Source organism: Ascidiella aspersa, chromosome 2, assembly GCF_963924565.1.
Source record: "Ascidiella aspersa chromosome 2, kaAscAspe10.2, whole genome shotgun sequence".
Lineage (NCBI taxonomy): Eukaryota > Metazoa > Chordata > Ascidiacea > Phlebobranchia > Ascidiidae > Ascidiella > Ascidiella aspersa.
The window spans coordinates 12,741,018-12,762,825 of record NC_139448.1 but is presented as its reverse complement, the minus strand read 5'-3'; the positions used below and the strand labels follow the sequence as shown (position 1 = coordinate 12,762,825).

Genomic DNA, 21,808 nt, shown 5'->3' with positions numbered 1-21,808 from the left:
TTTTGGTTAAATGGCACAAACTCGTCATAACGTGGCGTTATAAAACTTGTTACTGTAGTTATAAGGAGAAGATGTATGTGCCTTGTTAAACTGCTACGCAATAAAATCGTGTCCGCACACAAATGAGTTGTTTGCGTCAAAGTAATTAAAAGTTGCATTTATTTAGATTTGCTTTGCTAAACTGACAAGTACCAATGTTGACCAGGTGCGTAAACTATAAAAGGCCACCGAAAAAAACAAATTCTCGCAAACTTTAAATGGTTTAATACTATGATTTGTCGATTTTGGAAATCTATTCAGTCCACATGTGCCATGCCTAATACAATGGCAGGATATCTCTTTGAAATGTTTATGGTAAATTGGACTATTTATACCGTTCTTTCAAGCAATATATGAATCTCATATATGTGCCTTTACTGGAAATAAATGGATCGTTTTAATTTAACTTTTTGCCAACTTCAACCAAATAAATGCATGTTAATATTTGCGCGAAGGGTTCGCCCCAGAACCCAAGTGTTTTGAAAATTGATTGTTTTTGAAAATTGATTGTGCGTTACGTTATGATGAAATTATCATAACGCCGCTGTTTTATTTTTTTTATTTTTGTATACATTTTTGTATGCAGTGACTAAATACAATAACTGTGACTCTGAGTAAATCGCCAGGCGGGAAGATGAAATTGTATATAATACCGCTAGGTGTCCTTAAAGGATAAACGTTTGACTATTGAGCCTACGTCTGTGGCATATAGTATGGTCTTTATGCAAAGATCTAACGCATAATTTCACAAGGTTGCCCCCGTGACCTGTGCCGTGTCTGTGTGTTTAAACGAAACTTATCGATATGGGCTTTCGCCTTTACTTTAACGATGCTAAGCATTAGTTGGTATTAATGTTACAGGGTATTCGGTCATTGCATTCCTGTGTTAGCTCAATCGAATTGGCGGCAATTCCATTCGGATAAAAATAGTCGGTTTCGACATTCAATGATACACACGGTTAACGGACCACAAGAGCATAATGTGTTGTTACCCACCCTCGTATAGTAACAATTTAAATAATATAAATCACCTGTATACTTTACAGTGCTTTGGCATTAGATTTAAGCAAGTTTCATATATATTTCTTGACAAATTCCCCCTACTGTTACGCATTATAGCACTAATTTGGCAATATACGTTTGATGCCGCATCGGCGACCAATATAATCGCTATATAAGAGGATTAAGCCTATACCGAAGATAAAGAGCTGCGTAACTTTCAAGTACCAGGCTAAATTTACTCTATATAATGAGTTTTAAAACTTGGTAAACGCCCTATTAAACCTGTCTAACGCAAGTAGTTTGTCTAGTATGGATACATAATTTCAGGTTCACATTGCCGCTTCATTAGGCATGTTCTGTTGCCCCTTTTATCTTTTATGACTTTTATAGATTGTCCGTTCTGTTAATTATACTAACTATGACAGAAAACTAAAAGACGCTTCATACTCAATTTTTTTTTGAAAAAACAGCTCACATTCAGGTTTAAAACCATGTGAACTACCCTAAATTCAACACCTGCGTGGAAAACTGGGTTATTTAGTAGCGTTTCATGTGTATACTAATTGCTGCAGTAAAAAAGGAGTAATAAAGATATTTTTCTAGACACAAAACGGAAATGCTCAAATACAATGTAAATCGTTTATGTTTAATGTTTCATTTATCTAAATACGAAACATAGTATAGGTTTTCTTGTCGCGATCTCGCTAAGTTAAGTGACTAAGTGTGATTTGTTTTACTACACTTAACACGGCTTCGAACAAAAGACTGTTTGTATCGGGTACCATATGACAATTATAGCAGATCTTTTAGTTTACTAGTTTAGATTGCAAATATTAAAAACGAGACTTGTCTAGAGGTAGAAAAGCAAATCCTTAAAAAAGTAACGTTTTTAAAGATCTCCAAATATGCTTTTTAGCAAACATTGGAATTACAGATATGTGCTTTCCAAGTGTTCTGTAGCCTACTTGTGCATATTTAATAAGTCGCCAGCTAGGACCAACGAGACTGACATTAAAAACCCGAGGCTGCGCTAAAAATACACATTACAAAAATGCAAAAACACAACACAAAACTTTGGTCGACATCAGGGTGCGTGCAAAACTGGTATTTGGCGAGCCTTGACAAGTCAAACAAATTCAAAGGACTTACTGATGGATTTACATTCGTAACTACTACAAGATTTTACATATCAGGCGGAGGCGACCACCAGGCTATATGATTAGCCCAGCAGTGCTTTGTAAACACTTTTGTTGCACTTTGTTTCATTGCGATGGGCAGGACATTGGGTGAAACTTAACACTAGCAAGCGGACGAAAGCCTTTGTGGATCGCGTAACCTACGTCATTTGCAGGTCAAGGCTTTCCTTCCTGCACAAAGAATACCGCCAGGAGTAATCAAGGAGCTTGTCAGAAATCGGAAATTTCGCATGACTTAGTCTTAAAAGTTCTTGGCTCGCCCTTGGGCCGTTTAAAATATAAAGATTTGTGTTGTATGTAAACAAGGATAAATTAATGATAAAATTTGGATTTTCAAATTAATATTGCCAAGCAAACCTGTCTAAGAAACTGCAAATTTTAGCATACTATCGAACCTTCATTTGTTTCAAATTCTCTTTTTCACTTCGCTTTGGCATTGGCAAGACTTTTTTCACTAATTTTTTTTCGAGAGAGCGTTTTTCTGTTTGTGGACAGACAAGAGTAAACCGTGGCGTACAAGCATTCACAGCTTTCGGAAAGCTCAAAACCGAAGAGGCGATTGGCACGAACAATCGAACATGGTATGCTTCGTTAACGGCTTTAATTTGTTCCGGTGGAATATCAGCGATGCAGAATCTTTCTTAAACTGACGAAGCTTCTCAATTCGACTCTTGTTGACTGCAGAATATGCTTTATACCGATTATAGTTGATATTTGCAGGATATACAGGAAAGCTATAAGATGTTTTGTTTGTTTTCATTTTTTGTCGGTGTCAAATTAAACACAATTATTGAACCCAGTTTAAAAAGGTGCTAGCCCTTGCTTAATCCAGGCTCTTTACATGTCGTAAAAGGCAGAATAGACCAAGTATCGATAAAGCGCCGGTTTTAAGCTTTATTATGGCGTGTTGCGTTTAGTTATTGCATATCGAAAACAGTTATTTACCTAGCTTTTACTGAATTTACCAACGTGATACTACACAGAATAGTTAAATGCTTGTTTAACGCTTGTAATTCATGTTGTGAATAAAACGTGTTTTACAATCAAAGTATTTAACATTCGCAAACTGTATAAAGGTAAGCTTTAACAACCATTACAAATTAGTACGGATAGGAATTCCAAAAATTGCTTACGCGCGTTTAAACAGCAATTATACCATTGTTTTTAGTGTTGTAGCATTGGCTTTAAGATGAGGAGGGCGGAATTAAAGGACAAATAGATATGTTGAAAAGATAAATACACCATCATCCCTTCTTGTTAAACCGAAGCCTATAATTTAGTTATTTAACGTTATGGCGTGTTTTGCGCAACGTCAGGAATATTCTAAACATGTTCTTTTACCTTCGTTATTGTTACCAACCATAGGAAAGCCGTAGGTAATTCTAACAACCATAACCGGTGAACATGAAATGTGCCGGTCACGCAAAATAAGCGTTACGTGAGAGGCAGCGCGCAGTCCACGTATAGTCGAGTTCCACCTGTGCCACTTGAAAAGGAGACTTGGCGATGTCAGCACGTTCCCAGTTCGTCTGGCTTGGAAGTATTTTCCTGATCATGTTGGCGATATTTATTGCCGGGGCGTCCTCCAGCCCACCACACAACAGAAAGCTCACAGACACGGCTGCGGGCTTAACGCATCGGATTCGAAACACGTGGCCAAACGGTACAAGCAGCGACGGCCAACCTAAACAAGTTCGACAGCAATCAGCTAAAAGGTGTGTTACGGGGGTTCTTAAACTGGGGTACGTGAACGCCTTTGGGGTCCGTGAACTAGTTTTAGGGGGTCCATAAAGGCTTGATTGATTATTATTAGTGTATATTTAAGATGTAATCAATTTGTCATAGAAATCAGTTTAATTACAAATATAACGGAGTATTTTGACTTCATTCCACTTTCACTCTTTTGACCGAAATCAGCAGATTTATGTAGTCTTTTGTATTGTGACGTCAATTTATAACGTCCTTTTTGAAATTTTCTGCCTACCGTGGTTAACGCGAAGCAAAAAAAAATAAAAGTCCGCGGTAAATGAAATTTATTAACCCTTGGTGTGTTGTATAACGACAATTACAGTGAATTGATTTTAACAGGATAATTTAACACTGTATTATTACTCGGTGATTCTGACCTAAAACCAATTATAAGGAATGTCCTCAAACGGAGTAAAACAAACATAAAATAGAGCCAGTTTGTTTGGTAGATAAAATGACCGGTTTCTATACCAGCAGCAATATGATTTCATCATGGAATAATGCTTGCTTCGTTCCAATATACAAATATCGCCATGGGCAATTCGAAGGTCGTGTTCACCGGCTTGAAAAACCACAGTTTATATTGCAGGGCGTTTCACCTGTCTGGCAAGTGCCAATTTATTTAAGGTGATAAGCATGTGTACTTCCACAAGGCTTAAGAGAAACACACAGAACAATAGGCTACTTTCTTTTTACAATTATTGTCGATTTGTAAGTAAAAAGGGTTTAGCGAAGTTCTGAACTAAAACCAAAATTATAGATAAGCAAGTATTTAAACGAACTTGAAGTTTGTTTTAACTTTTGTATACAAACAGTATAATAAAAAGGTGAGAATTAATGAATAGTAACAAGAGAGAGATACAAAGTACGTATACTATTTACCATTATTTATTATGTAATAGTTTCAGTTTGGGTTCACAAAACTGCGTTTTTGTATTTATTTTATTGTACTCGAAACTTTTGTGTTTTAGCACACTTTTGCATTTAAATTGATGTTGAATACAAAAAACAGAGTTATTCCAAACGTTCAAAATGCTACCTGCTTATGTATGGGCTTTGATATTCCTGTAACGTCTCACTGGAATACTCCAATTTAGATATAAACTTTAACACGATTAAGGTATTTTATTTAGTAATACAACCCACGATAAACGAGCTAAATCATTGATTCTCGACCTTTTATGGCTTACAGCACCGCTTAAAAATAATAAATAGATTTACGGCACCCCCACTGGAATTTTTCTTGAGTGTTTTACTGAAGGAACAACACATTCAACTTAAAACATGTAGAAAAATGTCATTTAATACAATGGTCTCTAAACGTACACAAATAGTTGTATCAAGAAACTTACCAATTGCAAAAATCAGATTCTTAAAAATTGTCAAGTACCTATCGGTATACCCTTGAGCATTACAAATGGTACACCAAGGCGCCGCGGCACCCCGGTTGAGAACCACTGCGGTTAAGTAACACACCGATATTTATATTAGGTCTATAACGGTAAGTTCAAGAAAAAAAGGCGGTCAATGCCGACCGTTTGTCATTATCACCTGTGTTTTCGCGTCCTGCTATGGCTGCCCAATCCCGCGTTTTGTAATAATCGACGAATCTCGCGCGCAGGCATCCGCTGCTCTTCGACTGGACAACGTCGTGCGGCGACTGCGAACCGGAGCAATGCGAGGAGCCGCCCGCCAACTGCCCCAGCGGACTGATAAGGGACGCCTGCGACTGCTGCTACGTGTGCGGCAACCTGGAGGACACGCCGTGCGACATGCCCGAGCAGGCCTTCAGGTATACCATGCAAGCAAGGGTCTTTGGCGGGCTATATGCTGTGTTTTGCGTTTAAACGCGAGTATTTTGCGCGCTCCTGACTCTATAGGTGCACAATAGCGGGATGGTCAAGTATTGTGCCCACGGTCAGGTCGTATTATAATAAGGGAAATTGACTTAACACAAAGAGACTATTCGGAAGAGTGAAGGTTAAGGCAAAATACATTGGGTATATGGCAAACAGTATACAACTGTGTGAAAGTACATACCTCAGTTCCCTTATAGTCCCCTAATATCAGTGGTTCGAAAACTTTTTTTAGCTTGGGGCATACTATAGGTATAAGGAAATTAAAAAAAACGGCATACTTTTTTCGTTAATAACATAACTTGACAATTGTCCCTAATAAACTGCTGGAGGCAAATACGATAAACTTATCAGTTTTATTATGGATAATGTGCATTCAGTCTTGTATGCTTACCTTACCTATATTTCAAAATCACCAGTTTCGCAAAAAAACGTGTGTGGTATTTCTTCTCCGTTTCTCCAGTTAAAAAAAAATGTTTGACAAAAAAATTGCTTCTGTTTTTCGCCCGCGGAAAAGTGTCGTTCGGTAAGTTTATACCCGCCGGTTTTCACGTATGGGACACTTCACGAGATAATATTTGTATCCAACCAACTCACATTTTGCCCTTATGACGTTTTGGGGTCCGCCTTGGAACTTTTTTTCTTGAACTCCCGCAGGAAACACAAATTATACCTTTTTCGTACAGGTTCGGAGAGTGCGGACGAGGTCTCGAGTGCGTGCCGGTCCCCCCTAACGAAGTCGGGTCGGGGGAGTCCGACTCGTACTGCGCGTGCGCAGACAACACTGTGATATGCGGAAGCGACGACCGAACTTACTCGAATCCGTGCCAATTCAGGAGAGCAAGCGGACGAAAACGGGGACTCCAGAAGCAGCACGACGGACCTTGTCTAGTTGGTTAGTCCTCCATTCTCTTATAATTAACTTATTTTATCCGACGTGTTACCGCAAGGTGACATCGCAGCAACAAAATCGGATCTTTTCGGGGCGTAATTACACCCGATGTGGGCGAATCTCGTTAAGTATATGGTTTTGTTTCCCGACCACATCCTATAATTGCCATATTGGTATAACGAAGTAAGGTGACAATAAGTTTTTTTCAGAAATGGCAATTACTTATATTGACTCAATGTCGAGGTTTGTCGTCATATTTTTATCAGTCTATTGGGGTGGATATTATATTGAACCGACAAAGTATTTGATATCTTAGTGTATGCGTTTATCACATTCGGTATGGCACTGTTGTCCAACTGGCAAAAAGTGATATATCAGTTACGCCGAAGATTGTTAAAATTATACACGAAATTAAATAGGAGAATCATGCGTACGATAATAATTATTCCAGAAAAACCTCATAGTTTTAGATTGAACTTCAGATAAGAAAACTGCTGAACAGCACCACTTCCCGCCGTATATTTGTTTTGTAAACGTGGTTATATGGCAAGCCTTGGAAATTGTTATATACACTCTTTTGCTGGTTTGGCGCCTGTTTCGGAATGCGAACGCAGGTGCATTTTGAACTGCATTTTGAATTGGACTTATAAATATTTTATTTCCATGAACAAACATTGAAAAGTAGGAAAATATTGTGCTTGTTTTGTAGATTAAAACAGCATTTCGGTTATAAACTTAAAAAAATAGGTTTTTACATATAGGCGACTCTTTTGTTTCCAAGGCGTTTCTTATTTCTCACGGGCAGGGGGCATTAACACGACGTCGCCGCAGTATAGTTGTTGTTTGCCATGGTTTATTGGTGTACAACAACCTAACGGTGACATCTGTACTTAACTCAAAAGTTAGATCGCACACTGAATTTGACTTTTCCCATAAAATAGAAGCGGGTCAATCATTACTGGACTATATAAATGAGGTGATTATCAATTCAAAATCAATCAGCGCTGGACCATTTCGGATGATTTTCGTCACATGTCAGTCGCATCGTTCGCAGTCTGCAAAATCTACGGAATTTTCCTCTACCGCATTCCGTACTTCGCGATTGCGTGCGTTGCTTTATGGGCCTCGACGTTCGCCTCTCGCGCTATCTCTCGTCATCTACGAAGGCTTTAGGTTTGTGCGCAGGCGCCCGGCGGTGCGTTAAGCTTGCAGAGATGACCTGCTTAAGAACTGTCACGTGCCCAGCCATCGGTCAACGCCTGTAGCTCTCCAGCTTAAACACATGTCGCCCAGTAGAGAGCGGGAAACCCCCCCGAAGTCATATGTGTGGGCGCTGCGCAAACGCTGAACTGCAGAGAGCTGCCGATGCTGCATTGGATAACTTTCGCTAAGCAAAGGAGCGACTGCTGGAAAGTTGGAGACCTCAGGTTGCTGTTGTTTTGCATTTTATTAGTTGCACACATCGCTTTAAAAAAAAGAAAAAAGAAGAAAGAAAAGAAAGTCTTAATGTAATGAAACATGGCGACTTAACAAAGTTAAGGAACACTATGTAAAAACAACACTCGACGGCATGGTAAAACAAATAAACACTTATCGGCAATCGAAATATTCATACACATAATGTATATAATTTGTGATTCTATAGCCTGGCCTTGCTTGCACGAAAATCCTGATTAGGCTGATTTCGGTAATCCTTTCCGAAGGCACCTTGTGTAACACATATAGTAGTAAGCCGGGATCCTTCAAAGGGCTGACTGAATTATTAAACCCATTTTAATTCAAACAAGAGGCTATTGTACAAAAACAACTAGCCTGTGGTGGGGTGATCACGATTTTATCCGTACCGGAACAGTCGCTCTACCAACTAAGCTACACAGGTTCAGAGCGAAGCCATCGATAAACACCTATAAAACCATTACTTGTTGTAAACGTTATAGTACAAACAACTTCATATTGATATCAGAGTGTTCATATTTTCATACCCAGGTTCGTGAATCGAATACCAGAGCGGTCGACGAAATCAACTAAAATTTTCCAGTCTTAGATTATGGCAAATAAGCGTTTAGATTCACGAATGTCATTAGACTGTCTTCAGTCCTTTTCAGCCCCGCTTTAAATTCGCGCCGTATTTTTTGCGCGACGAAATGCCGCAAACGATAACAAGCAAAGACTGCGAAATGCACTAAGACAGACCCAGCCATCCATACGACGCATTCCACACCGGCCATAGTCCGGTCGTTTTGCCGGTCGACCACCCAATAAATGGACGAGCTGTAATTCGTGACATGTAGAATGAGCGTAAAGGCAGCGTAGCAGCAACCGTAATCGCCAATGCTGTAGAAGTGCAAGAAGCGCGTCGGTTATTTAATTAGCGACATATCCAGAGTCATGAGAAGCAAGTTTTGTGAAAAGTGATGGTTGTGTGCGCTTAAACTGGTCGATTCCCCAAAATACGACCTCGACTGTGACAGATGCTTCCAGGGCCACTCTCTGAAGCATCTAGGTCAGTGGTTCTCAACCGGGGGTCCGCAAAAGGTTTTCAGGGGGCCGCAAAAATGTCTAAATATACCGTTTTAAACGCTGGGAAGCATGCTTAATCACAATCTTGGTAAGTGATAAAATCACATTGTAATATGTTGTAAATCGCGTTGAGTGTGACGTAACACTTCCATTGTGATCTAACACAAATATATTGTGAATTGGGAGGCAGAGAGGCAGGGGGGGGGGGCACTTGCCCCTGGAATTCCTGGAATTTCAAAATGCGATTATTAGTAATATTTGTAAGTGTGTTATATGTATTTATTATGAAGGTTAAAAATATTATACATTATTATCTATTGCCCCGAGGGGCATATCCAAGGGGGTTGGGGCTCTTGCCCCTTGCAGGTGGCGAAACGCGTGCTTGTAAGTTCCGTTCATGGAACTTAGGAAACTACGCTGCTGATAGTCGAATTATGTATGTTTCTACCACAATTAATCAAACATATTTCACGGTTTTGGTTTATTTTTTCGCCTGAAGTTAACGATTGCACACTGTGATTTCGCAGCTGGCGCCTGGCAGGATTGTCGACGACGCACGTGTTCGCTTTGCGTCTAAAGGTTCGCTTTTGCTGGTCGTTCTTTGGCTGTTTCTGATTAGTGGTTTATGACGTCTTGCAACTACCATTTTATGACGTCATCCTGTCACTGTTTTATGACGTCATTATTCATGAACGTCAGATGGAAGATAGGGGAATTCCCTAAGTTGAAATTTAGGACCCCCTTTTTTGATGTTTTGGTACGACCCTGATAAAAAACTTAATTCAGATCAACTCAAGAAAATTCTACTGGAAGCTCTAGTAGCGGAAAACAATGCTGGTGGTAGTATAATTTCTTGTGTAGGTGATAAATGCAATTCAAATGTTGCAGGTAATGGTAAATTACATGGCCCTGGTACAGTCTTTATTGACGCTATAAATTCTTATGCTTTCCTCGTTTTTGACTACGTTTATTCTTTTAAAAATATAAGAATTAACTTGATAACGGTGCATGTTAAGGAACTTTCCTTCACAAAAGATGGAAACACATATATTGCACGATGGAAGGACATAGAAGCACTGTACAATGAAGACCGGAAAAACAGCATCCGTCTTACCAAGATCACATACACAGCTGTGTACCCAAAACCTTTGCAGAGACAAAGCGTTCCTTTTGTATGCCAGATCTTCAATGACAAGACAGTTGCTGCTCTTTCAACTCTAAAGGATAAACTTGGCATTAACACCATCATTTTTGTCAAACTTATCACTGATTGGTTTCACATGATGAATGTGAAAGGTCGATATTCCGGTATTAACATGCGTGATGAGAGTCGTTAATATCATGGACCAAGAACTGCACTAGTTTCAAGAAACTTAATGATACTTGTGACATTATAGCCTCTTGTGACAGGTGGTCGATGTGTATGGTCAGGTGGTCGATGTCGGACGCAGAAGCTTACCAATCAAACTGCAGAAGCATATTAGGAACACAAATATCGAGCTAATATCTTGCGTATCGAAACTGAAAATGACGACGACCATCGGATTAATTCGGAGTTTCTCGCAAACTTAAATAGAGGTGGACTAACTGTACCCCTAGTCCTCTTACTCTCAACAGTACATTTCGTACACTCAGCCTATAAACCGTTTGATAAGTGCAACTTGCATTGCTGCCGAGCTCATCTCAGCCATGCTATGCTTCGTATCGATATTCCAATGTTGTAATTCATGTCTTACTTTATCAGACATTCTTTTGAAAGAATTTGTGCTTGACAACAGTGACAAAGAAAGACAACTCGGCTGTTTGAGAAGAAAAGAAAAACCCTCTACTAAAAACTGAACGAGTATCTTTAGAATGCCAACAAGTAGTTTGATTACTCATTTCTTCAAATTTCATTGTGATGAGTCCCTTGAAATAACATTGTTCTAGCAATTTTTACCTAAAAATGTTAAATATATATTGTAGCAATATTAACTTGTAATTATGTTATTTCAAGAATAACTAAGTTGTTCGTCTAAGATATATTTCTGTTGAACTATCCAGGCTAAACTGTCCATGTATAGATTTTAATTCAGTCACAGGGTAATACTGTGTGTTTCAGTTGTTTAAGTGAGAAAATATGCAATATTTTGAGTGATTTTGCGCTATTTTTATGTGATTTGACCTTTAAATGACCTTGATATGACCTGGTAGAAGGTTAAAGTATGAAAAAGTAATTCCTCACCCTTCAAAACCCCCAAAGAGACACCAGAATGAAGGTTCTACCATGTATTTGACACAAATTATGGTGGGACCCAAGTTCCAACTTGGGACCCAAGTTCCATATACCGAGCATAGAAGATACCAGTCCTTCTGTTTAAGGTGTCTATGATTTTAACTAAGAGCAAAAATCAATTTTTTTTATATCAGCGCTTCTTTACCATTGCGCCGTGAATTGCGTCGCGGACAAACGGAAAACGTATTCAAAAATATTGGACATATGTTTTTTAACCTTTTTTGTCTAAATAAAAACTTGCAAAAAATTTTAATTTTAAAGAAATGCCCTGTATAACAAAAAAAAATCGCGCTCGCTTCGCTCGCCCAGAAATTCTTACGACCTACAAAGGTTAACAAACACACAACTAGATTAACTATTCAAAGTTATCGGGGGGTCTTAAGGTTGTTTCATTATACTATTCATTGGTAATATGAATGACTACGTATGGATTCGAATTTTGAGCCAAACAAACGCATTTATTTGCGCTTTGTGCCTTTACTGCCGCCTTAAATGTAATTAAACACGTTTTACGCCCGCCTGATTCACAGTCGTTGTAACATTTTGGGTTGCGGACCCCTGGTCTAGCATTTTCAAAACCACAATCACGCGTTTTAAGACTTACTTCGGTGATCACCAGAAAAATGTAAGGGGTCCGCGAATATTTGAAAGCATCAAAAAGGGGTCACGGGTACAAAAAGGTTGAGAACCACTGATCTAGGTTATGATGTGAAACCACCTCAGTTGGTCTTCTGTGGATATTATGCATCGCTTTAAGGTTTTTACGAAAATACCGTTTGATTACTGAACGATATTATTAGCATTTATTTAAAGGTGCGTTTCGTTCAACAAATGTTTATTTGGCATTTACCTCATGAGGCATCATTACCACTTTACCTCTTAAAACTGACACCGCAAATTCAATTAGACTGTCTGGACGGGTATCATTTTACAATAAAGGTGTTTTACGTTGAGAAGTTAAAAGAGGCATTTTTTTTACTGGATTAGTTGTTAGTTTTTGGTCAAGTGGATTTCAAAAAAATTAAGTTTCGGGTAGGGCCTTCAGAACTCTTAATATAGCTGCTAATCGCGTATTTGCGAACGAAGCTTAATCTTTCGTCGGTCAAAATAAATTACCAACTTGGGAAACTTTGTGAATTGTCCTGGTCGCCGGGATAGTTTTGGTTAATTTACGCGTCTTAATTTGTCTTACATGTAACACTTCGGTTACGGTGTTACATTGAGAGAAGCGCAATATTTGCTTGCCATGGGTTGTTCCACAACAACATTCTCACACACTCTTTTGCGAGCAGAACCAACTGCTTTTCGTTCAGGCAGATATTTTACGTTTTATTACACGCTGTAAAATTCAGGAAATCTGTTTTAAGCTGAGGACATGAACTTACCGCAAATTGGTGTTTCCATATCCATACCCGAGAAAGCCAGCTCAACATTACATTCACATTTTTACCCTGAACTTCAGCACGTTTACTTAGTTATCTAGAAACATGTAAAAGGTCAGATGAAACGTTTTTATTTTCCTTTATCCGAAACGAATCGAAACAAACCTACAGACCACTTTCACCTGCAACAAATCGTAGATGTATCGGTTTACTGCGCAACGGTAAATTGAATACATGTAACCCGAAATACAATGTTAAATTGCAATGGGCCACTTTTGTCATATCAACGAAATTGGCAGGGGATTTGCTTTAGATACGCTTGTAAGAATAATAAAGTTTAAAATATTCGAATTTATGGTTACAAGTTTAAGATTCTAAAAGAGGTATTGTTTAGTCAGTATCGTTGTTGACACCGCCTGATAAATTTGTGACTATATTCCAAAGCAGAAAACATGATCAATGATTTATTTATTTTATTTGTATATAGATGTTTGTTACAATTTTCCACCTTTGATGGGACCTTTTTCCGATTTGTTTCGTGAGATGTCCTATAGCGGTTGAGTGACCCGAACTATGTTTATCGATAATAGCGTTTGTTCTTTATAGGGTGAAACATTCACAAATTAGCTCGTTGATTGTCTGGAAAAACAAAATATATAAACATACACTTTTCATAAAACCAATACAGGACTAATAGTAATAGTCCTACTAACGTCTAACGTCTAAAAAGGAATAAGTCATAAACACGCCGGAATAAGCCCTAAAGGGCCAGAATATGGTCTATAGAACCTTTTACCTAACCACAAACCCACCCCTTAATTCATTACTAACTCCCCCAATAATTTTAACCCTAAACCAACTTCTAACCCAACCATTACCCAAAACTAATCTCAAATAGAGGCAAAACATCCGGTGCCAAAACTGCGATCCTACAACGGCGGCGTTTAAACTAGGACGCCAAAACGATGACACCAAAACGGCCGATGCCGGACCCATGGCCCCCGATCGTCCGATACCTCCTCCCTAGAGTTTCAGGCGTTATTTATTCCAATGAACGTATAGGACTTATTCCGACAGGTTTAGATCTTATTAGGACAAGGATGCCCGATGAATCACATTTTATTCCGATACTGATACCCGATATTTTTGACAAAAAGTATCGCGATCGGATCGGATACCAAAGGACGTCGTTAATAAGCAAACAGATGGAATTAAAAAGTTAAAGATAATTCATTTTTACCTGTGTTATTGGATAACATTTGTTCAGCTTTAAGAAGTTAAGTTACATCCCATTGTTAGTGACGTTTTTTGATAAATTTACCTTTCGAAGTAAAAATGTGATATTATCGGACATCTTTAGTTTAGACGATTTTAGATCTTCTTCTGTCGTGGATATTATGCTGTTGGTCTTAATACTATGGCATTGCAGATTATTCTGCTCAAGATATCGTTGCTTTGTAGGCTTACGTATGTGTTCACGTTTGTCTGTTTTATTTCAAAAACCTTCGAACACTTCCGGAAAAATCCCAGAAGTACATACTTCAGTATTGGATTCGTACAGCGCAACAAAAAAGTTTTCATTTCTCAAATGAATGGTGGTCGACTGGTCGTCCGTCAGGCTAAACTGTTGAACTACAAAAATATATCTGTAACAGTTGTTTTATAGAAGGAATAATTCGACTTTTACTGCAATTCAGAAGATAACTTATCGGACGGATTTTGTCACGTGGCGTGTTTTGTTAATATCTTTTCAATAACAAGCTTTTCCGTTTAAATTCCGTCGTCATTTCCCTAAAGCGTTTTCAATTATTCCTATACAGGTTATACAATACGGATGCTAAATTAATACTAGAAATCACCCTGCGTGTGAACGTTTTCAGTCGGTGGGAAATAGAAGAGCCGAGCTTTTGGCCTTTGTTTTGATTATATTACTAAAGTTACACCACACAATGCCTACAACCTTTTGCTTCTGAGGAGGTGTTTTGAAAGACTTGAATTATGCATCATTAGCAACATATACGTTACATTTTATTTGTTAAAGCAGTTTTTACGACCTATTTCCAATTGTCCTGCGCCGGTCGCTTTCGCCAAAGTCGCTTTAAGTGTTCGTGTTTTTGTCTTCCATTTCGTTTGGTGGGCAAAGATTCCCAGCATTACGTTAAACATATCTGAGAGATTTTTCGTACAAGAACCAGCGGCCTTTCTGCATGTCGATCTCTTATCACATGGGCGCGGCCAATTTTGGATCGCAAACTTTGACCCGCGCCACATTTACCCTGTTCCGATCGTAATCGGCGCGGCGATAAAAAGACAAACAGGTAAAACGGCTCAGGGCAAAGCCGCCATGTTTCTTTTACGCTCGGTCGATCATCGGACAGACTCTGGCCACGGTCTGGCGGTTACGGGTTGCGGCGTAATCTGATCATAAACGGGTAAAAGTTTGCCGCCGCTCACGGGCGCTTCATTTCGCTCGTCGAGCACTTATACCGTCATTCGATCTGGGTAGGCATTGTGAGAAAATCTTGCAAGCCATCGTGACTCATTTCGTGCATGTCCGACTGTCCGTAAAGGCGCACGCGACCTTTGCCAAAAAACGATTTGTAATGCTTACATTGTAATCCTTTCCACGTGTAATGCTTTTTCATTTGTAATGGTTTCAACCTGCTTACATTGCTTTCGTGCAAAAAGTGAATCGCCGGGTTTTGACCTCGTGTTTTGTGGTTTGGGTCCGACGAGTGTTTGTCTTGGGTACATTACACAACGTAAGGCGGTTTACATGATCGAGGGCGCAAAACCCTTTGCTTTGAACGCGCGCGCTGTGGCATCAGGTGCGCACCAATATTGACTTCGACGAACCTTCACAGAGCGAACGCCGCTTTACAACCGGCCTCGGCAAACTGCGATGTTTGCATACGAGCGATCGAGGAACGTGCCTTAATCGCATTTTCATAACATGCCGGAAACAAAAACTTCGAAAGAAACACGCCGTACTCAAAAGAACATACGCGTCACTGGCCACTTCCGCCTACTGCGCATATACCATTTTAACTTTTGTATCTTTGAAGGATCTTTTTGTACTTTGTTAAATAAATATCCTCGGGAAGACTTATCTAAACCTGGATTTGACAGGAAGCCACGTCGGACAAGCACTTTTAAGGGTTCTCTGGTTGTATTCAAACAGAGAATGATTTCGGTTCGTCCTCCAAAAGTGTATACACTGTCCTATCATCAGGTGTACCGAAATCGAATTTATTTTACTTCTAAGGTTTGTCATTTCAGATTCATGAGACTCCCAGTTTATTACAGCTAACCATCTCTGGCAGGAAAACTTGCAAAAGCGCCAGTGTCATCTGGAGTGGAAAGTTGCCGACCCGTGATATTCCAACACCTTCTAGCGTACATTGCACAACTTTGGAGTAAGACCTTCGGCCGAAATAATTGGCGTTTAACTTAGCGGCCAAAAGTTATGGAATACAGAGGGGCTTGTGTATCGGTGGTATTGTTCAAGCTTTTGGGGACAGACGTGATGTTTGTGTTTTAGCGACGCTGTATACTTTAATCATACGGCGCATAATGCATCTCATTCCAGATGCGCTATATTTCCTTGTGTATCCGTGGTACGGCTGTGGCCGTTACGGTCTAATACGATCAGGTGCGATATTTCAGTTAGAGCAAATTTTAAAAAACGTTTACGTTAACTTTAAAAAAACGTTTACGTTAACGCCAGTCGCGTCTATAGTGTGAACCAACCTTAACGGACAGGTTTAATATTTGTGTTGGAGCTAGTCCTAACTGACTCATTATCACATGCCACTTATCGTTGGTTGGTCAGTATGACTCGAACCGTATGTGATTCCAGACACGCTATATATTTCCTTGTGTATCTGTGGCACGGTTGAAGCCGTTACGGTCTTACGGTCAGATGCGATGACATAAAAAATCACAGAAAAACATGCTTCGGTATATTAGATGCATATAGCGCAACAAATAAGTTTTCACTTCTGAAATTAACGGTGGTCGTTCGATAGGCTAAATTTTTGAACTAAAAATGTATTTGTCAAAAATATTTTAGAAGAAATAATTTGGCTGTTGCTGCAATTCAGAAAATAATGTACCGGGCGGATTTTGTCACGTGGCTTGTATTGATAATATCTTTTTATTGACAAGCTTTTCCGTTTATTTTCCGTCGGCATTTGCCAACAGCGATTTTGATTATTCCTTTACCTTTTACACTTACAGGTTATGCAGCAAGGATGCTAGATTAATACGCTCAGATGCGATATTTTGGTTAGAGCAAATCTGAATCCCGTTCGTCACATGGCGTGCGGCGAGGTACTGAACAGCTGTCGACTGGCATCCTTGGGTGCGTGCAAACGCGTGAGACGCCCCAGTTTACACAGTTTAGCCGGCGGATTATTTACATTCCGAGCTTGGGGCGCGTGTCAAAGCGGAGACGCGTTCCCAACGCGGCGGAACCTCCACGATCGCTAAAACGCGTGAGTGAAGATTCTGCGGCGAATCCCACGCTGAAGGTTTACACACCCCTTTAAAACATTTTTTATAAGATATTCAGATTTAAGATAACAAGGGTACTGAGGAATGTTTAAAAAATTACATTTTGAAAAAAATCTACTCAGTTTTACATTTGTGTGCCCTTTATTCCACGATGGTGCTTCTCAACCCCGACGGCGGAGCCTAAGTATAACAACAAAGCTTTGATAACCCAATTCTCTTCGCTGAACTTCTTGTAAGCGAACATAGCATTATACATTAGCATAAACAAGTTCGAATACAGGGACCCAACCAGATCAAACGGCGACCCAATTTTAGTTCGCCATATTTTGGTCGGTCACCCGATCCGTCAGAAATTAGTTCATTTCTAAGCAAAAAGGTCTACGATAATTAGGGCATACAAGCGCAGAAAAGTCCGACTTTTAGACTTTGAGGTCGTGGCAATGCACTAATTTGGCCCATGGGGTAAACTCCCGGTGTAGATAAATTGAAAATATTCGTTGAACATTCACAAAAGATTACAAAAAGTGTTAGATGGAATTAATAACACTTGACCCACCTTAACCCAAACGCTAACCCGAACCCTAACTGAAATAATTTACGTTAACGTAATAATTATTTTAACGCTGGGGAAAAAGCCCAAAATCGATGGGCATAAGATAGTTTCTCGTCCAAGGTGAAAAGATTGTTACGTCACAAATTGAGGTATTGGGACCTAAAGCGTTCATGTAGCCTAATTACTAAATCAACGCACATTATTTGGGTTAGGGTGCTGCCCTAATTGTCGTAGAACTTTTTACTTAGAACTGCACTTATTTCTGACGGATCGGGTGCATAGGTTGAGAACACTTTGCTACGAGGTAAACAATATTGCGCATTTTCCTTTTCACGGCAAACCGCTGAGCATAGTTTAAATTTTCGGACTCGGCCACAAACAACATTGTTTAGCCACAAATAACGCAATTTCAGGTATAAGAGCAAACAACGCCCTTCACTTTTTTGTCGTTAGGACACAGTAATGTATCGATAAACATCGAGGTTTAGAAGAAAATCACTTTTCGTGCGACCGACCTGCATCACTACAAATTGGTAAACACGGGTTAGACTCGCGGCCTACCCGAATGAAGCTGCCGATGACCAATTAGGCCACAGGGTTACACTTCGATGCACAGCAGATAAAAAAATGTGCATTTACCCTACGAACAACCCTGGGCCAATTTTTTTTTCGTGAGTTTTCGACCAACTACTTACAAAAGGGCACTTTAAAGATAGTGGACAAAATTTCAGGCCAGAAAATGACCGTGCTTCGGTCTTATACTGTACTGATACTGTTAAATGTGATATTTTAGGGAAATATTATGGATCCGATTGCTAAAGCTAATGTTGGGCAGCGAATAGGTCCAAACAACGACCTATCACAATAAGCAAGAATTTAGGTTCAAGCGCAATGTTAGGTTTCAAGAAAGCAATGTAACCATCAGTGACCTTAAGCTTATGTCATTTTTTTGCTCTGCAGCGCCAGCAGTGGAGATCCCTCCCATGAATCAAACAGCAGAAATGGGAACCACGGCCGTGTATAGTTGCTCCGTGTCTGGCTACCCACTGGCTTGGTTCGAGTGGCTCGTAAACGGGGAAAGCGTCTTTAAACCGGGCATCAGCGACGACATAACGATACAGGTGAGGATGTTGTATATATATATATACATAAACTACATATAGGTACGAAAATTCATTCTATACAATCATTTGTATCTTTTGTTTTGTAATATGTAATACCTCTGATGAATATACAGTTGATCGGAGTTTTGCTTTATTCATCAACCATGCTAAAGTTGCTTTGCAACGACGACGTACATTTTATTTAACGTAATATATTTTACATTAGGATCTAAGAGATTTATCCTACTCAAATGCAAAGCGAGAAGGTGCCGGTATTTAAATAATACCTTTAAACGTCTGTCGGGGTTTAGAGCAGCAAAAAATCTTGCTGTTAAAGTGATTTCTTAGAAAAGTTGCATTTGATTGACAGAGAGTTTAATCTTCTAGGTTTTACATGTTTAAATTGTTTGTAGATACGCAGTGGACCCCTTAAGTATCAGGTAACCAGCTGGCTCGAGATTGGGGGAGTCTTACCGGTCCACGCAGGCTCGTATCAATGCATAGCGAAAAACATGTACGGTGTTGCAAGCGCTTCAGCAAGCCTAGAGGTGATACCAGGTAAAATATTTTATAACTACAACTAACTTAACAGACTGAAAACTTTACATAGTGATATAACAAATGTGGTCCTCGGAATTTTTTTTTAATATTTTCTTAACTTATCCTAAATAAGCAGCGTGCGACATTAAATGTTTTCTTCCTCCAGGCGAAAACGATTTGGGAAACAGCTATTACGTGTATCGTAAGAGAAATTACGATTTCTCTGCTGGTGAAAATCTGAGAAAAGAAAACGCAGCGAAACCGAAGTCGCAAGATGCTGCATACCTGAGATCGCACACCCTCTACGGTAAATTTGTTCGAACTTATACAAACTCGGGCATTAAAAATTAAAAAAAAATGTTAATTCACTAATTTTGCTTTATTCGCCTTATTTGTTCGTTTTTGTAATGGTGCACGTTCACAAATTTCAATAAAAATATTAAAGCCATAATATTCGATACAGTCGACATTTTACAGTTTACAGACGTTTCGGCATCACCTCGTGTCATCAACAGTGTTTTTAATATTTTTATTGAAATGACTAAAAAAACGTGTTTTGTGTTTCAAACCTTCATAAAGTTTCATAAAATAACGGTGGTTGTGCTGCTTTTACCTTGTTTAAACTTGCTCTATCGATGTGTTGTTTAGATGGCCAGGGTGATGAAAGCGTCGTTTACCAGTCGCAGAACTCTCACTCCAGCGATAAAAACGCCATCGACCCTCACCTGGACATACATGACCAGGTTGAACCGACCGAAAACGTGGATGACGTGTTTGTTCGTGCACTCAAAGACATGATCAAACCGAAAGGATTCAAAGATATCTTTTTCGACGACGATGATTTAACGGAAGGTGGTTCGGGCAGGGAAATATTATAAGAATATACAGAATTCGCACAACGATTGACGTGTAGCCGCAGTATAGCCTTTAAACAAGCAAACAATAAATTTTATTTAAAATATGGAAAGATTAAATTTTTTTGAAAAATTTGACACGACATCAATGGAGTTTCTAAGGTCATCTAAAACCATTTTTGTATCACCAAGACAATGTTTTTAAAATATTTTTTTTCATTAACTTTAAACGTTTCCAAACACGGCCGGTCGAGCAAAAATGTAGGAGTGTATCAGCAATATCGCATTTATGGCTTTACGTTCGCTTTATTTTATGCTTAATGCGTATTTACTGCAATACAAAAACTATTTTAACTGAGCATTGCGCCAAAAACCAATGAGCTACATGTCACTGATGTTGATATTGTTTTTTTGCCGGCTTTGTTGCACTTACAATTGCAGTTTGCCTTCAGCATAGTTCGTTTCTGCCTAATATTATAAGAATAAAAATATTCCAAGCAGCTAAACTTGTTTATTTGTTTAAGGGTTAATTATGTATTGACGTTTTTTACAAGACAGAACAGAAATGCAGCCAACCAGCCATGAAACTGGCTGATTAGCAAGGTGACACACTCTTTGTTAAAAACTTGGTACAAATGTACAGTTCTGTAAAGTCGATTTGAAATTAATAATGTGCCAGTCAAGTCATTTTCATAAAAATAGCAAGTCAAACTTTAATCATTACGAAACAAGTCAATTTCAACACACGTTATTATCTTACAAAATAAAATTATACTTAGAAAATCGGTGGATACGTTCCATTCTGAGAAAAAAATTGCTTGGCAAACATTTAAAACGCAAATGAGAGACAATATCTGCTAAAATGTAGTCAATTAAAGCACTTATATTTCAGTCAAGGTATTTGCGTAAATGGCTTAAAGTGTCAGGCCATTTATCCAATTTACTAAAGTCAAACCAAGTTATTTTGCGTAAAACGTAGTAAAGTCTGTTAAAGCAGTGACTTAAGTGCACTTACGCCTAGTGATTTAAAATTTAATATACAAGAATCCAAATATATCGGCCATTCATAACAAAAATAATTATTCTGTAAAATATTGTCATATATATAAACTACAACTGTACAACATAATTATGATCATTTAAAGACTAACAGGGGGTATAATAAAAATACGAAAAAGTACTTTATTTTAGTAAAAATAATATTTTTTTTGGTCAATTAATGACCTTTCTCTCATGAATTTAAAATAAAACTTTAAACCATTTGATTGTGTATCTGATAAAAAAAGAGTATTTATCTGGTTTAAAAGGCGACATACATAAGATAAGTCTACG

General features: G+C 38.8%; 1 protein-coding gene and 1 pseudogene across 1 annotated transcript; both read left to right on the top strand.

The window, feature by feature from the left end:
• Positions 1-3,606: 3,606 nt before the first annotated feature.
• Positions 3,607-20,976, top strand: LOC146163753 (insulin-like growth factor-binding protein-related protein 1). Its single transcript, XM_083382933.1, has 7 exons — positions 3,607-3,952; positions 5,608-5,778; positions 6,529-6,737; positions 18,940-19,100; positions 19,496-19,640; positions 19,789-19,929; positions 20,271-20,976. Exons 1-7 carry the CDS (start codon positions 3,744-3,746, stop codon positions 20,498-20,500), a joined length of 1,266 nt encoding a protein of 421 aa, XP_083239059.1. The 5' UTR covers positions 3,607-3,743; the 3' UTR covers positions 20,501-20,976.
• On the top strand, positions 10,134-11,093 carry LOC146163754 (uncharacterized; annotated as a pseudogene).
• Positions 20,977-21,808: the final 832 nt, after the last annotated feature.

Bases quoted from the DNA above. Each gene is read 5' to 3' on its own strand.
- LOC146163753 (XM_083382933.1), top strand. From the start codon at position 3,744: ATGTCAGCACGTTCCCAGTTCGTCTGGCTTGGAAGTATTTTCCTGATC. The intron at 3,953-5,607 runs GTGTGTTACGGG...TCTCGCGCGCAG, and splicing joins CGACAGCAATCAGCTAAAAG to GCATCCGCTGCTCTTCGACT. The intron at 19,641-19,788 runs GTAAAATATTTT...TTCTTCCTCCAG, and splicing joins AAGCCTAGAGGTGATACCAG to GCGAAAACGATTTGGGAAAC.